Source organism: Rhea pennata, chromosome 2, assembly GCF_028389875.1.
Source record: "Rhea pennata isolate bPtePen1 chromosome 2, bPtePen1.pri, whole genome shotgun sequence".
NCBI classification, from domain to species: domain Eukaryota; kingdom Metazoa; phylum Chordata; class Aves; order Rheiformes; family Rheidae; genus Rhea; species Rhea pennata.
The window spans coordinates 51,636,837-51,654,315 of record NC_084664.1 but is presented as its reverse complement, the minus strand read 5'-3'; the positions used below and the strand labels follow the sequence as shown (position 1 = coordinate 51,654,315).

General features: G+C 37.4%; 1 protein-coding gene across 1 annotated transcript in view; it reads right to left on the bottom strand.

Moving 5' to 3' along the window:
* Positions 1–17,479, bottom strand: part of ARPP21 (cAMP regulated phosphoprotein 21) — a 144,551-nt gene that overhangs the window by 89,300 nt on the left and 37,772 nt on the right. The window contains exons 3-9 of the mRNA XM_062569494.1: positions 16,940–17,145; positions 16,121–16,156; positions 15,223–15,312; positions 11,007–11,151; positions 9,723–9,801; positions 8,394–8,453; positions 7,345–7,485 (exon numbers count right to left, since the gene is read on the bottom strand). Of these exons, the coding sequence (XP_062425478.1) occupies positions 7,345–7,485; positions 8,394–8,453; positions 9,723–9,801; positions 11,007–11,151; positions 15,223–15,312; positions 16,121–16,156; positions 16,940–17,107 (719 nt within the window). The 5' untranslated portion in view covers positions 17,108–17,145. The remainder of the gene's footprint in view (positions 1–7,344; positions 7,486–8,393; positions 8,454–9,722; positions 9,802–11,006; positions 11,152–15,222; positions 15,313–16,120; positions 16,157–16,939; positions 17,146–17,479) is intronic.

The following is a 17,479-nucleotide window of genomic DNA, read 5'->3' as shown; positions in this document are numbered from 1 at the left end:
ATCACCACCCCATTTCTGAAAACTACACCCCAGATTTAAAGACATTATTTCATCTACTACTGAGGTACTGTCACTTCAGACCAACACACTGCTGCCAGTTCAGATTTCCAGATCTGCCTCCAGTAATTTTAAAATATAAGAGACTAAACAGCAGTTTGATTAACAGGTACTTTCCTCATACAGTTCAGAAGAACACATAAAAATACTGGTTAATTAGTTACAAAAGGAAGAGCTTCCCTCGGTTGAGTTACCTACTTACTATTCCTTAGCATCATTTTTCTGGATAATCTCCCACCACCCCACCCAAGACCAGGTGATCATAAACCTTCTGGTTAAACTACTGAAGTGGTGTGATTGCACGGACTAAACAAAAAAAAATAAATAAGAAGTTCCCTGATTAATGCTGAACTAATAGTTCATTACAATATAAGACAGCTGTAAAGCACTTGTCCACCTTAATTATAAACGATTTAGTTTTGATAAATTACATTAGACCAAAATCTAATAATGGAACTATTAGAACTGGTTCATTAACCCTAATATCTCATTTACAGAGTGCATCATTTCCATGGGTCCAGTATATGGCTTCCACTGACTGAAGTAAGAACGAAGTCAGCATTTAAAGCTCAATAAGAGCAAAGCCAGTATTTTATAAGGTCAACTTCAGCATTACCTCAGGTATTGCATGCACTTTTTTCTTTCAAATCTTTCAAATAAAACAGGTACACAATTAAAACAAGGGAATGTCTGCTGAGAACAAAAGGCTGCATCAAATATCATTAAGCTAAAGAAAGTTATTAAAACAAAAAGATTGGTGGGGGAGGTAAATCTTTTCTAGATGAATATCAATGTGTACAACACCTGATAAGGCATTTAGTGAAATACTGGCAGCTTTATGCCTGAAACAAAAGCCTGTAGGATAACATTAATGTAATGCTAAAACCCCTAAGAGTTTGCAACATGAGGAAGTGTTCCCTGAATTACTTCTGTTATCACCGTGCGACTGGGTAAAACAAAGGCACTTCCCCCATTTCAGCCTGCTCTGCTCTGCGATAAAGAACGGAGGCATTTCAGCGCACAGGAGGTTCAGGGTGCTATTGGAAGCAGACATTTCCTGAATCTCAAAGTGAAATCTGCAATTGCCCTTAACGCAGCATTTCCCAGGACGTTCTCCATCCGTTCTGGGCTGCGGAAACCTCCCTCCCTCTGCCCTGGAGCTTCACTGTGGGGCCTCAGCGCTGCAGCTCCCAGCCTCGCGGGAGCGGGGAAGGTTCACAACACCCGGGAGACTGAAGCACGTGCATCACCACAGTGAGCACCAGCACACTCAGCTCTTGCATCCTGCAGGATTATTATTACACGGAGAAAGTTTTTTCTTAATCACTTTCCTAATTTCATCCCAAGATCATTTTTTGTTTGGAAAACGTCCAAGAAATAAATCCATGAAAACCAGTCTAATCTACTTGTTACTTCAAAGCTAAATACGTTTATGTAGTTTATGTAGCAACATAGTTATACTTGTTTTTGTGGTTTTATTGATGTTCTTACGTTAAGAAACTAAGGATTCAGCACTAGTGCATGATAAACTGGAACAAAATGTCTCAGTCAATTAGAGTGTCATTTCTCAGTCATACAGTTTTTCCATTTTAGCCACATATATCTACCACATTTCTCTGTACATTGGTAACACCTGGTGTTCTGACTGAGCAACAACAATTATAAACCAGAGGGAAAACATACATACACGCACATATACATACACACACGTATATATACACATATATACACATATTTAGAGATAGATAGATAGGCACACACACACACACACACACACACCTGCTTTTTGCTTATTTCTTAGTAATCAAGGAGCAACTGTGCTGCAGTGAGCATAGAAAAGAAGTAACTCCACAATAGGAAACAGAGGAATAGAGCCAACTTCACAGCTCCTTGAAGAAAAGTAAGATAAACCTCACAGAAAATAATAAAAACAGAAGTAATGGAGTTCACATACACATCTTCCTGTTTCACGTGTTTTGTAACACTGGGTCTACTCTCATGAGATCATTACTCTGTGCAAGTATATGAGGATCAAGGAGAACATAAGGTCTTTAAATGCAGATGCAATGCAATACAACAAGCCATTTCCCAGACTGTATTCCTAAGAAGGGAAAAAACAACAACAAACCTTTGCCTTAAACTCTCAGGCAAGCTTTGACTTAAGTCCTTAAAAAGAAAAAAAGAAAAAAAAAAGATACACATATTCAGGTGTGCAGTTGTAATTACTACCATATACCTGACTGTTAAAAAAAAAAAGACTGTTACCAATCGTGTGTGGAAAACGTCGCAACTTTCCCATCTGCAAACAACTGCTTAAAGAAATAAAAGTGATTTAGACTGAGCACTCATGAATACCTCGTTCAGTCAAGGGGAATGGCATACTTTTCTGTGCGCTCCAGAGGCCGTAACTTTTGGCATCCCAAGGAGTCTGCTTGGCACATCAGTCTAAGGGATAAAAATTGCCTGGAAATCATTCCTTATTGAAATTGTCAATGTTCAGTAAACGTCATTTTATTGCCATGTCTATAGCGTCCTGCACCAAAGTCAAGGTTCTTATCGTAAAATGGTGATAAAAGTAGCACAGTGCCCCTTGGTAGCACAGGTGCTATCTACATAACTATCACTCTTTAATACAGCACACACGAAGTAGCCTGATGAGAACTTTTCTTCTGTGTTTGTGATTCAAATCACTCTCACATAGAGGAGACAATAAAAGAGAATATATTATCCTACTTTTTTAGTTGTGACATATATAGAGCATACTGTACAGCATGTCTCCTTCTGCTGATACAGCTCAGCTCTAGACCCCTTGTAATACGCATAGCATCTTATCATTGCCCCAAACTCTGGAACATCTCAAAGGCACAGGCAAACCTTCTGATTAGGTCAATATTACATAAGCATTTTTGTAATAATAGAGTAAGATAGAAGACAACCAAATGTTACAGTATGTATTGTAATTAATGGTGCTCTTGAAAAAAAAATCAGATGTGAGTAGTGGTATAAATTCATAGCAAATGTGTTACAGCTCAGAATGAATGAAAATATCTAAATACAACAATTACATATCATAAACATTTCACCTCCTCAATTCTGATTAACCCTGCCACTCGTGCTTATGTAAAAGCATATGTGAACACTAGTGTGGGCTGTGGTAAAGACATACTTGGCACATGCTTGATGATCCAAACCAAATGAAAATCCTTTTCATTTATCAAGCAGTTCAACATACTTCCTCCGCATTTCTCCACACATCCACAGATAATCAGCTGCACGATCCTGACTGAACTGGTACATATGAAAATATGAACAATTCTGCTTCTAGTGTTTTCTTCTAGAAGTTATAAGGCCTATACAGAATAAAAGAGGACACATCCACGTTTTTTTTGCCTCTAATTTGGAATGGCCTCTGTCTAACATATTGCCTCTATTCCAAACTTCTGTTCATATCATATTTCACTGACTTAAATTCCGTATACATTTTCATGTATCTTTAGATACACTTCAGATAGATGACAGGCAGACACAGATGACAGACAAATATACATACAGTGGTGACACAAAAGCAATTTCATACTGAACAAAGTAGACGTCCCATTTTAAGTAGAATTTTGTGCTCTTGTAATTCAAAAAAACCCCACAAAGTATGAGAGCAGAAAAAAGATAAAATGATACTTCTTTTGAGAAACATTCTTTTTTAAAAACTACTCTTAATTTAAAATTGAAAGATAAAGTATTTTTAAAATCCACTATTCCTTAATGAAAACCAGAGTATACATTTATCTTTATGAAGGTTGAGGTAACATTCAACTATACGAGGACATTTTTCCATGCTTTTGTATTCCGTTTCACAAAAAAGGTTCATAAGCAGTATGAGTTATTCTCACTGCAACAACAACAAAACCCACCTTAATTTAAGCTTCTCAATATAAATAATCTTCAGACTGTAAAGCGGTTATTATAGTCTGACTACATTTTTAAGAGAGGCTTCAGAGAGGTCACTAAAGCTCCAGAATCGCAGTTCCAGGGAGAATCAAGTCCTGATGCATTTTTACCATCATTTTCCCCTCTCCATAAAACCACACAGTTGACTATACAAAAACAGAGCCCTCCTTCCAACCATCATTTCTCCAATAAGCACGTTCTCAAATTCCAAACCCCTCAGCAGGTACTTTTAGAAGTACAGATACATAAAAGTGGACATATGTTGCCCTCGAGGTGGCCAATTGAGGGAAGAAATGAAATGCCCCCATCTACTCCACTCATATCCCTGTCCCTGGTTTGACAGACCCTACTCTGTGCTGCAGTACCTCTAACATCGCATTACCACCAGCTTCTCCCAACCAAGCTATCCATCTCAAAGCCATTAACTCTTCTGACATTTGTGCCCCCAAGCACCTGCAGGCAGTGAGAATAACAGGTCTCTGCTGAACAGAATAAATTCACCCCATTGCCTGGAGGGAGGAAACAACTCATCACCTGCAAGCGTGAGCCAAGAAGTGACACATACCCTCGCTCAACCAGAGAAATAAGCCACACAGTGCTTATTTAAGCCCACACAGTGACTCTGCAGAGTCATATGCTCTTCCCAAACACGTGCTCATGCACACACACACACACACAGAAAAGTCACAGGCAGTGCATAATTTTAAAATACTTCAAGAACTTAAGCAAACATTCTTCCCTCTCCTGAGTGTGCAGCCAAAGTCCATTGGAAACCATATGCAATACGGAGATAATATATTGTCAGAACACAAACTTTCTGAAGAATAGCTGTCTCTGGGGATCTCCATACACTTGCATAAAACAATCAAGACTCAGGCTTATAGCACAGTGTAACTGAACTATACTGAACAGTCTGAACAGTTACTGTCCCAATCTCCAGTACTCTGGACACTGTCCAAGTAATAATTAATAGAGTCAACACACTGCTTGTATTTGGTGTTGAATCTGAACTGCATAAAATTGTTTCCTCTGAGAATACTGAAACGCAGAACACATGAAATCACACCGGACTCTCTCAGATGTGGATCTTAATGCACTATTTGCTGTGGATAATAAATTCTCATCAACCCTCATTCATGCTGGATAATAACCTCTATTTTCTGTCAGAGCTTAGGACATTTAGGAAAAAAGCCATCTCCTTCAATTATGAAAAATAGCTTCCACAAAGCTTTATTTTAGGACAGTATCAAAATATTGCAAACATACTGGAAGCACCTAGATGCAATGCTATCTCCATATGATTTGGTTATCTACCATCAAATCACTGCAGAAAAGAAACAATTGCATTTTATATGGTACATAAAAAAAATGGCTTTGCTCAGTGAATCAAAGGCGAAAGCTCTACGTTTATTTCTGGATCATCTACACACAAACGGTGTCAGAACAAATTTGTCCAGCTGCATGCTTCACCTCCAGCTTGCACGACCCACCTCCAAAGCCAAAAGGGTCATTTGGTCTGTCCAACCCTGCAGTGTCCTGTCCACTTAGCTTGCCCACAGAGATGCCACTCAGTGCCTGATAAACCAACCTGCTTTCTCATTCCCACTACACAAGAAGCCACAGCTTCACCAGAGCACTCGGACAAACTTTTGACTGTTGAAGGGGAACGCCACGTCCCCTGAAAGTGCTGCAAACATTTCCAACAGCACTTCCAATCTATGAGATGTACAGCAACACACAGAAAGATATCACTACAATATTATCACATTATCACAGTTAATCAGGAGAACGCTATTCTGTGAGGCAAGATCTGTAACAGTTTTTGCACTACAGAGGTAACATGGATGTGAAGGAAAAGGGGCAAATGTAAGGAGAGAGGAAGAACTAAAAGATTAAAGTATAGCTAACCGTGTTTTGTTCAAGAGGAGACTACAAATTGCTTCCATTTCAGCTCAGACATGAACACTGGTTTGCTGCATACCCAGCTTTCTTTTCTTTCTCTCAGGTACATCCAAATCCCTTGCACAGCGGCAGGTATTGTCAGATCCTGAGGCTAAACCCTGGCATCTTGATTTTTAGTTTTACTAAGCTACTGCAATTCTCTTGACTTCTGAAAATCAGACCGTTAGAGCATGCTTTATTCAAACCTTTAAAAACATTGACGTTTTTAAGTGTTGCTTCACAGATGCCTGCATATTTCAGGGATAGCCTATGAAAAGGATCTAAAAACATTTGTCTGTGCTCTTACACTCACTTCACATACATGGAAAATTTTTAGGGCTCAGAAATAATAAATACCACTGGGTTAGGGTAGAGGCACTACCTGATTCTGCAAGATGAAGATCTTTTGCAATAGGAGCTAATAGTATTTTAAAAGAAATTTCTCTCTGCAACTGAGTCTAAGTTAAGCACCTTAACTACTGGATATGTAAATGCAATTGATGTTTTTATTTCTCATACTAATTAAATACAGGAAGTATACAATTTCGAAATGAGGTTTCTTGTTCCAGTACTAGATACCAAAACTTCATTACCTGGTTATAATTACTTCCTCTTCATTATGTAGTTTGTTGGTAAAGAGGGAGACGAGGCTATGGTTCCACTTATTAATACAGAAGTGGCACTTGGCAGAACAAATTTGATGCTAATTAGCGCCGGGCACACAACTGTCTTTGCTGAATCAGTCATGGCGCTTCATAGGGAGCTTCTGCTAGCTTTACACATGCTCATGGAGGAGAGCATAAAGCACGCCTGCATGATTTCACCCTGCCAGGAATTTTTCAATTCATTTGAGCCATCCAAAGGGATTTATACTCCATGACCCTCTGCAGTCATACTGAAAGATCTCAAAAAAAAATAAACTAGAACCAGGAGAGGAGAGGAATAAAACGGGTATCAATGCTGTCAAGTGGCGGCAGGAGTCCAAACGCTAAATGACCAGGTTAGGTAGAAAATGAATCCGAAAATAGAGAGGGCCAATTAGAGGGAAGAGGCTATCCTCACAATATGTTTGGGTTATTTAGGAAAATATGTATTTGGTATCAGGCGACACCTAAAGCAATGAATTCATTTCTATAGTAAAAGGGGCACTAAGTAGCCAAGGAAAGTAACATTCCAAAACATTATATAAGTTTCTTGCAAGGAACAAGTGAGGCTGATTTCTTCCTACATATCTTTAAATACTCGGCTACCTCACAGTGCTAGCTGTAGTGACAACCCTGCACTCCCGTTCTGCCCCCACCAAAAAAAAAGAAGAAGATATAAAACACATCAGGCAGTCATGGTAGAAACCAGCTCTTGTAGAAGGGAACAACAACAGGGAACAACAGGGTTGCTACTTACATTCTTGTATTGCTGGTCTTGTTGATAATTACAGATTTTCCTGTTTGATCCACATTGTGATCCATTCCAAAGTAAGCTGCCACTCTGTGCACTAACATCCTCTGATATGATGACATCTGAGGGAACTTTTTATAGTGATTACTACAAAAAATAAAATAGCATTGATAATTACATTTCCCTCAGAGCTACAGTTAAAGGACAACAGCAATACTTGTTATAATTCAGTGGACAGTAATTTAACTGAAATTTTCTACTTTGTGGATTTAGACATAAATGTTTGCTACAGCAAAGCAGGCAATGGAAAGCAATTATATTTACAATTTATTATAAACACACTTCCATGCACTACATTTGGACAAACAAAGCTCATGCTACATCGTATCAACTGGGTGTTTCATATACCATGAAGAACTTGCCCACCCACTGCCACACTCTGTACAAACAGTAGCGTAGATTTGCTGAGATACTGATGACTCCTTTCTGCCTTTCTCCCAAAGGTCAGATGCAGGGTGATGCTGGAGGGATCTAGTTTGGCAAATACTCTTTTTTTTCCTCTCTTACTGACAAAATGTTTATTTCCCATCAGCATTCTTTCTTCCTTTCCTCCTACTCTATTTTTTAAACCTGCAGAAACATTTTATTAAAAAGAGTACACAGTAGCAAAGACTCCTTCCACCAAAGCTCAATTTTAATTTTCAATACATTGCAATAATGTAGTAAACAGGCAAAACTTCAGGCTAGCACATCTGTGCATCTCTATTCAGAGATAACTGAGTTGCATCCTCTCACTGAAAGCTTTTAGTAACATTTTTGGGCCTGGCTAGAGCCAGTGGAAGCCACTGAAAACTTGTGACACAACACAAAGCAAAGGTTTCTCTTACATCTGCTGTATTTTAACTAGTACCACCATGTGTCAAGAAATAAAAGCCTGATCTTGCAATGTGCTAGTAAGAGCATCACTAGCACTGCGGTTCACATGAGCACCTCCCTCAGACAGCTTGCATTACAATGCACATACACAACTTAACCAAGCACGGAGCTCAACTTACTTGTTGTCACTAATAAAATCAATAATTTCCTGTTCCATTTTCAAGAGTATCATTCTGTCCCTGTCAAAAAGAAATGCAAGCATTTGTAGCATGAACTACCAGCAACCATTTTAGATTAAAAAACAGATGTATCAATATTTGTATGACAAATTTACAGATGTTGTCAGCCATCTTGATTCAAAATGAAATGTGCTTTGCTTTGGCACATCTGGAGAAGACTCCAGTCTGCTTTTCTGCACTTTCACTAAGCAACAGATTTAGTCCTTCCTTGCATTCAGATATGGTCTGAGAGTGCTTCCACCCACAGGGCTCTGATCAATGTCTTGTATAGAAAGACTGATTGCCACGAAGAGCTTTGGTGCTTCTTCACCATTTTTTGATGGAAAAAAATGAGATTTCCAGCTAATGTAGCTCTTTCATGAGGACTGCTATCCAAAGAAATTTTCACCATTTTGTCTGAAACATATCTTTCACTATGCATCGATCTGCAAGTAAGGAGACTAAGCACATCTAATCTAGTCAGAGAAAGTCCACAGAGATCAATGTCTTTGAACTATGGCTCCCGGGAGGCAATGCTGCGGCATTTCTCAATCAAAATGCTCTGTTTGAAAGTTCTCAGATGTTCTTTTTTTCACTTCCTGCCAAAAAACATTCAAAAATTTCCCCAGTGTATTCCCACACATAAAATTTTTTTAAGCCTGACAGAGTCCATCACTCCTCCTTTTTTTTTGAATTTTCTCATTTGGTGCAGAAAAAACAATTCAGGGACCTTCTGTCATCAATACAAAAGGTTATGCAAGCTGTTACGTACCTAATTATTCCTGTTTTTCCTATAATTGCAGAATGATGTGGCACATATTTAACAGATTCAACTGAAACGAGCATTTAAAGCACAACACACAAAAATGGTACAGATCCTTCCTCAGACATTTAGAAGCCAATTCAACATTGAGATGAGCTTGCTACTCCAAATGGAAACTATAGGAATACCAAAAGGAGAATTTGGCACTAGGTATAGGATCTTAATTCTGTACAACACTGCCAAAAGCAAACTACTTTATATTCATAAACAGATCTCTAACTGCAATGGTTAGAAAACACTACTACTAAAATCACCTAGATGCATATGCAAAGAAGGTAAGGACAAAAACCAGATGTCACCAAAGGTGAAATTAAGCAATGGGTAAGTGGAAAGGGAATAGGAGTTATTGACTTTTGATAGCTTTCTGCTCAGTTAACATCCTACCTCTTTTACTTTTTCCTCATAACAATCTCCAAAACTAGTAAAACTGTTTCAGGAGTGCCAACTATAATGCAAAAAATACCTACCTGGGGTTATTCTTTAATGTGTTAATCAGAAACTCATGCAAATCTATGCCTGTTGAGTCTGTATATTCTTGACTGCAATCTGCAAAAACAAGAAAACATCCCCCACTCATTTATTTCATTTCAACAGTAAAGTTTAAGCTATACCATAAATCAAATTCCATTTTCCAGCAACAACCTGTAAGCATATTTTCAAGAAAGAGAATGTTCATTTGGAACTCAGGCAAAAAAAAAAAAAAAAAAATATATATGTATCTATCTACTCCAGGAAACACCAGGTAGATGTTCATGCTTCCTCTTACTGTTCCACTGAGAATCACAGGAAACATTTAAAGCCTGTCAAGTCCCTTCCAAGTTCTTCAACTACTACATTAAAAAAAAAAAAAAAAAAAGGAAAAAAAACCCACTATCAATCGGTAAACCTTTGAATCACTTAATACACACTGCATAAACGGAGAATGAGGCATCCTGCCGGTGGGAATTCTATTTGCATTAATAGACCAAAATCCAATGACGTCTGAGAGTGGGCAGGTAACAGCGATGCGTGACAGTAGTCAGAATTAATTTTTCAGCACTGGTATGCAGCCTGACTCACACGCAGATGCAGATCCTCCAGCTGGGGTGAACTGTGATAGCTCTGTTGAAGCCAACTAACAATTCACATTAGCTGCGGATCTGCATCCAGGTAGGCAACGATTATTTTTGAGAGATTACACTGTAATTTGGTACCATCGACCAAAGAAAGACAAAAGTTTAGGAGCAAAACCTGTTCTGAAGAAGTCGTAAGTGTAATAGGCGATGGAGACTTCTATTAACAGGCTGTAGTACAGGTTAAAGGCCTGGGTGGATTTCTCTATAGCATTAAAGGGATTCTCTATGGGAGAGGAGCTGTATTAAAGGGTATTGCTCTGCTGCCTGCATTGCACAAAGAACATGCCAGTATATTAGCCTTACTAGGAAAAGAAAAAGTGTATTGTAACCTCACACTTATCTTTCATACAATCATGCACATATTTACATGTATATGTTCACATCAACACACTTAAATATGCAAAAGAATGATTTGATATGAAAAAACATAAATATCACCTCAAACTTCTGTTTGGAAGAGTTCTTTCTTTCAAAGTCTAGCAGTTATATGAAAAACACACACATATACATTTCATGTTCTGAATTTTTCAAAGTATAAAAAAATTTCCATTGTGTATTTATACACATACATATATGCTTATAAAAACACACACACACACTTCTACAAAAGTAACAATTTAAAGTTTTTAAGTTCACCTTTTGATAACATTCTGATCTTGTTTTTTTCACTGTTTTTATCTTTATTTTTATCCTTCTCTTTTTCTTTCTCGGAATCATCTTTACTAGATTTATCTTCTTCTTGGAGGCTAGGGAAACTTGAGAGCTGTAGTTGTATGGATTCCTGTGAGGGTGGAGGGAAAAAAAAAAAAAAAAAAAAAAAAAAAAAAAAAAAAAGAAGGATAAATTTAGGGCCAGATTCAGTGAACTTTCCATGGCTTCCAACCTGCAGAGATTTGCATTACACTGTAAATAGCTAGAACAGCTGAAGCCAGATACATTTCTTTCCTATTTGAAAAATTAATTAATTAATTTTTCTAGGATAATAATGACATCTTAAAGGCCAAATTCTACTGGTAGGTTTATTTATTCCCTAACATTTGCAAACTACAAGCTTTTAGTCTATTCTCATTAAAGGCACATTATTCTCCACTTCAGTAATTCTCACTCAAGAGCTGCTAAAAGAATGAACTATATTTTATGAGCGCTTCTTTAAATAATTCTATAATTTAGTAAATATCAAATATGTTAAATAATGATCAATGGATAGATTTCTGAAAAACATAACATTTTTTTCCTCCTCACTAAAAATCCTGCAGATTGACATGAGCTGTTCTGGACACACAAATGTAGTATCAGTTAGACTGAGTTTCTAGGCTCTGGTAGTACCACAGTACCAGCAAACGATAAACTCACGTGCACATAGACTGCTTATTAAATTATCGGGTGCTTTTTATTTAAAGACACTTGCAAGCATGCCATTTGCAGAGGAGGCAAAACATGCACTGCAATTTTAAAATGAAGTGTGCTAACCAAACTTCTCCAAGGCTTCATTAATTTTATCCTCAAAACTTTAGTATTTCTGAGACTCTGAATTCCTTGGAAAGTATGCTTCAGTTTAAGAAGAAAAAAATGATTAAAATTGAGCATTCATGCTGGCTTGCCTTTTCAGATTTGTTTCTAATAACTTTTTATTCTCCACTTACAACTTTATTCTGTGGGTATTTTTGTTTCAACAAAAGATAAGTTAGTATTTCTTGAAATATATAAATAATATCATTATAGCTTCAAAAGAAGAGAATCTCATTGTACAAAATTAAAAGACACATGGCAGTATTCACATCCTTTCGAAGAAAAATGGCCAGAACAATACTGTATGTTTAAATGTGTAAAAATGAATACATGATTTAAGCTGTTGCAAAACTCCCTAGTAATACAATTTTCTTTAATTTATGAGAGTCCTGCATATCTGATAAATTTCAGCCATCATGTAAATGAAATCCAAATTTACCAATACTGGAGAAAAAAAAGAATTTTTTGAATACTAGTAAATTCTCTTCCACCCCATTCTTCCAAAGAATACTACCACACAAAAACTTTAAGCTAAGGGGCGTCTTTAAGAAATCAGACCATTCTGAATTCAAATGATGCCTTCAGTCGTTATTACAAATTTTAGATTTATTTTTTAAAAAATTACAGATCAGCCACCACAACACACGTAAGACAAAACCCTAACAGAACAAGCCTATCAGCATAAACATGCCACAGTAAGACAGAAATTGAGTAATTTCTCAGCTTAATCATTATCTACTTTTAATGAAGCTCAAATGCGGTATAGCAGACTTGAGAGAAAAAGCACTGTAAAAAGAGAAATAAAGCCCTCGAGCCAAAATATTAACCTGAACTATTGCCCACTTTTGTTAGCTTTGAATGAAAACATTAGATGAAAACTGAGTGTACACATGGATAGAGTGGGAATTCCTGGTCACTTGAGATAAGGATACATAGAAAAATGCTTGCTAACCTGCTCAGAGGACTCGGAGGACTAACATAACATTATGCCTTCACTTGAAATGGCAGTTCAATTTGATTTTGTCATTCAAATGACAAACTCTGGGTGAACCACTGCCAAAAGACCCCACAGGGTAACTCTAGAGTCCCTGCACTGCCCAAAGTAGAGCGACTGTGCCATTAGCTTTTCAAAATAGAGGAGAAAAATGTAACTGGCCGTTCCATTCTCAGGACATCAATCCTAAGCTATAAAGTGGCTGCTAAAATGCACTTATTTTGAGGAAAATAAAAACGATAGACTTCACACATAAGCACATATATGAACATACAGTATCTCCTAGTTTACATACAACATACTAATATATGTCTGCACTAGAAGAATGACACGAAAGGGCTGTAGAGTCGTGAAAGCAGTCTATTGTATATTTTGTTATATTTTTATTGGTTTTTCTCAATAATAAAATACAATGTTAATAAATACATTGATACAACGTAAGTATAATGAACAACAAAATAAATGTTCAAGTTGCAATAATACACTTATAGGCCAATAGTATAACATTAAAGGCAACACTCCTTTTAAATAAGGACATAGTAAACCATCAGGTAAGCGTTCAAGATCAAGTAATACAGGTAAACAAGTTTTTTTTTTCCTACACAGGAAAATGAAGGCAAGTATTCAAATATAAATACAAACATCAAGTTTGCAGTACAATCCATACTCTGTAGTTCTGGCAATGTACCGTACATTCTCTGGTAATGAATTCCCTGTGCTTGTAAACCATTAAAATAAAATAATAAAAAAAATGCAAACGGAAAATAGGCTTTTTCTCCTCTATAACGAAAGCTAGAAGTGTTTCGATTGGCATAACACTTTCTGTATCCTTCAGCCAGTCCAAGGAGGAGATTACAGGTCTGGTTTTCCATTGCAAAGCTGCGCTGCATTCACCAGGAATGCACCTGGAAGAGGCCAGTGAGAACAAAACGCAGCTCCTCTCTAATTCGTTACACCAAGCCAACTGTCTTTAGGAGACAGACGTGGGTCCAGGGAGGCATTTCATCTCCCTCAAATGTTTCAACATGGTCAAAGAAGTGTTTGTCGTACCTGGTCAAAATCGGGGACAACCAGAGGCTGCGGGCAAAAGGAATCCCTCCTCTGTCTGGCATCGGGGTGCGATTTGAGAGGCATTTTACCTCAAAACCTGCCCGTCTCAGTGACGTTTAACACATGTCCTGTGCAGTACATTATAAACTACCATGTGATGTTTAATACAATCTTTTATATTACTCTCCTTCTCATTCTCCATTAAACAATAGAAAGTACAAATAAAAGCAGAACAAAGGCCACGCACCTTGAGTAATGCAAGTCAAGCTAAAAGCATATACCTACAACAGAACAACTGATAAAATAACCTGCCTATCTACTGCATAAGCATCATTGTAGAGCAGTAGAACACGTAGAAGTCCCCCTGCTGAACAACCTTGGTTTTGGTCTTTTGTAAAGAAAAATAAAAATAAAAAAAAAATAAAAAAAAAAAACTCTCCATACTTATGAGACAAGAGGAGAGTTGAATTTGTTTCATTTCAAGTCAATAGAGGAAACTGCAAGAAAGTACACTTAAATGTGATTTTGTTTTTGTGCTAGGCTCACAGAGGCTTAAGCTCTCTCTATGGCTGATCTCATTTGCAGATACACATCTTATAATTTATAGGCAGTGCTCACAATATTTTGGTTTTGATTTTTGAAGTCCTTCTCTTACCAGGCAAACAAAAAAGCGTATTTTTAGTTCTGCTTTTTTGTTTTCAAAAATGAGTCTACGAAGACTATCTTGAGTGCTAGAATATCTAGGGTGAGGTGGTGTGGGGTGGAATACAGCACTATCAGTACAGATAAATTCATATACATGCTTTTCTGTATCAAAAAGTCTACAACAAGTGTTTAGAAAATGAACGCTATTCAGCATGAGACACCCTTGGCTCTACCAAGGTAGGTTAGAATGTGAAGGATCTGTATATTTTATTCAAGTTGGGGACAGGGATATAAACTTTTATCTGGTGTAGCCTCGAAAGAGATAGCCTTAGAGAAAAGAACATTTTAATATTCTTTTTGTTACTATTTTTTAATTTTAAAATCTGAATTCTTTTGAATTCGTTTCCATTTGTTGAATTTTTCAGGGGGTCTGGAAAAAAAAGCAAACAATACCCTGTGACATACTTTAAAACTATTTTGATTTTTCAAAATAAAGTTCACGCTAAGCCAGATACCTTCATAAAAATGTATGCATTGTCAGGATGTAATTCTTCCCCAAAAAAGACATTGTTAAATGCCCAACTAAGTAACATAGTCATGCAACTGAACATGGAGGTCAACCATGCAAGCTAACAGCAATGATTGTGAATGTACCTGATTATCATGAAGGCCTTCTGCTCCTGGGCGAGGGGATGACTCTTCACACACAGCAAGACTCCGGACAAGTTTTCCTTTAGCTCCTGACTGAACAAGAGAGAAAGAAAACAAAACAAAGAAAACTACTACTGACCCTAAGTCTCCACACACCAGCCATCTATAAACACCGCAAATAACTACCTGCCTACTCAGCCAGTAAAATTTAATCTGCCTAAGATGTAGACAGAAAAAGATACAGAGCAACGAGCAATTTGCCACATAGGGAAGGCAGTTGGTTTCTTTTTGCTTTTAAACATTTCTGCTATAAATGGACAAAAGCAAAGAACAGATAATGCGACACCAAACCTAATCCAACAGAAAGTTAAACCCAAAGGGTTTTTTCTGGGTCCTTAGTGGTATCCAAAAGCAACAGACCTGAATGTGGACAATAAAATGTGCAAGTTTTATGATCTGCACTTGGAATATTCCAAAGTGTTTTTTCCCTATGCCAAGATAAGGTGACTGGGAGGAAGAGAGCTAGGCAGCCTCTGCTCCTTGAAGTTAAGAGTATTTAATTTAAATAAAATTCAAACAAAAATGTTAATTTCTAAAAGAAAAGGAATGAGCTTTTTGCTTCCCTAGTAGCATACACAAGGGCATAAGCTGTCTACCCCTGCAAGTACATATACTAGCAAGTCCAGCAGCATAAAAGTATGATCGATAGACAAAGGGAAGTCAGATATATCATATCTAGAGGAACTCCTCTACCTTTGTGAGACAAGATTATGGAGTAAAAGGAAAAACGAAAACAACTGATGAAAGGCCATCATTTCAATTGCAAACAGACATTTGAATGAAGCTCTTTATCCTAGCACAGCAGCTCAGCATGCAATTTCAAATAGAGATGGACCCTTACCTTAGATCTCTTTTTCTGCTGGTTTGCGCCTCGTTTCTGGGTACAGAAAAAGTACAAGCACTTACCACTTCAGTGGAAAACGTACATTGCAAGAACGTTACCAACAGATACACGGATTAAATCACTCCTAAAATTTTTATCATGTGCTGACTGCAAAAACAACTTTCCCCAAACAAGTATGGAAAGCAAGCAAAATCAGGAATCATGTTTGTACAACACAGACTGTGCAGTGTCCTGTAATTTTACATGTAATAAAAATACAAAAAGAGATATACTTAAGTAAATACTCCTCCAAATCCCTCTTACACTGTAGTCTCTCCCTTTGTTTTACATTCAGCTGAGCAAAAAGGATCGAAATTCCTAATTCAATAAAGTCTTATTATTAAATTATCTTCTTAAGCTTTGCATAACAACTTTTTGTTGTCAGTAACACCTACAAACCAAACAACACATTAAGTATTTATTCATTAATATTATCTGTAAATTCATGAGATCAAGGTAGTTTTATAAATCCTCCAAAAGAAAAAAAAACAGACAAATATTTCATCAAATTTTAGTACAGCTGTCTAGGAATTAACTTCTCAGAAAAATTAATAGTATGAATATTATTAGCCTATGAATCAGCCTAAATAGCTTGAAAAGCAAATGAAAGAATAATATTTATTTTACAGGGAGAAAAAAAAATAGGAAAAAAAAATCAGTTTCAAATTATTAGAGAAGACTATAGGAAATATAGCCAAGTAGAAAGGATCATGGAAATGGAAAGGCAATAGTAACACACCGACATTTAAAGCAAGTCTTTCACTTTTCCTGTCTTACCTGCAGCTCTGTCTTGGCATCGCTCAACTTCTCCTCCTTTTCCTCTACTTCCGAGCTTTCAGATTTATTGAGGATACAGTTGTCTGAGGTCGCCTCGGAGAAGGCAGTCTCCTGCTCTTTCACAGCTTCCTCTGCTGTCTCCTGGTTCAATTTACCTTGCTCAGACATTCTTCCAGACAGAAACTAAAGTAACAAGATTTGGTGACCTGTAAGGCCAAGATACCACACAGAAACATACATACACACAAATATTGAGAGTGAATTTTTGTTTTTAATTCCCAAATCATTTCATTTCCTTTGATAAACAAACCAAAACAAGCAGCTCTGGAGTTGAAAGCTAGGCACGGTCCAGCTGAAGAGATGTACTGAATCAACAGTATCAGATAACAGCAGAACCGAGTCAGGTTAAACAAACACAGCTTCAATCTAAATGCTCTTGGTGAAGAACGGGCTGCAGGCAAGGTGCTCCCCAGCCCCGCGCCTCCCCGCGGTGCAGTCCCGGGCCCTCCACAGCTGCAGCCAGGAACGGCGAGGGACTCT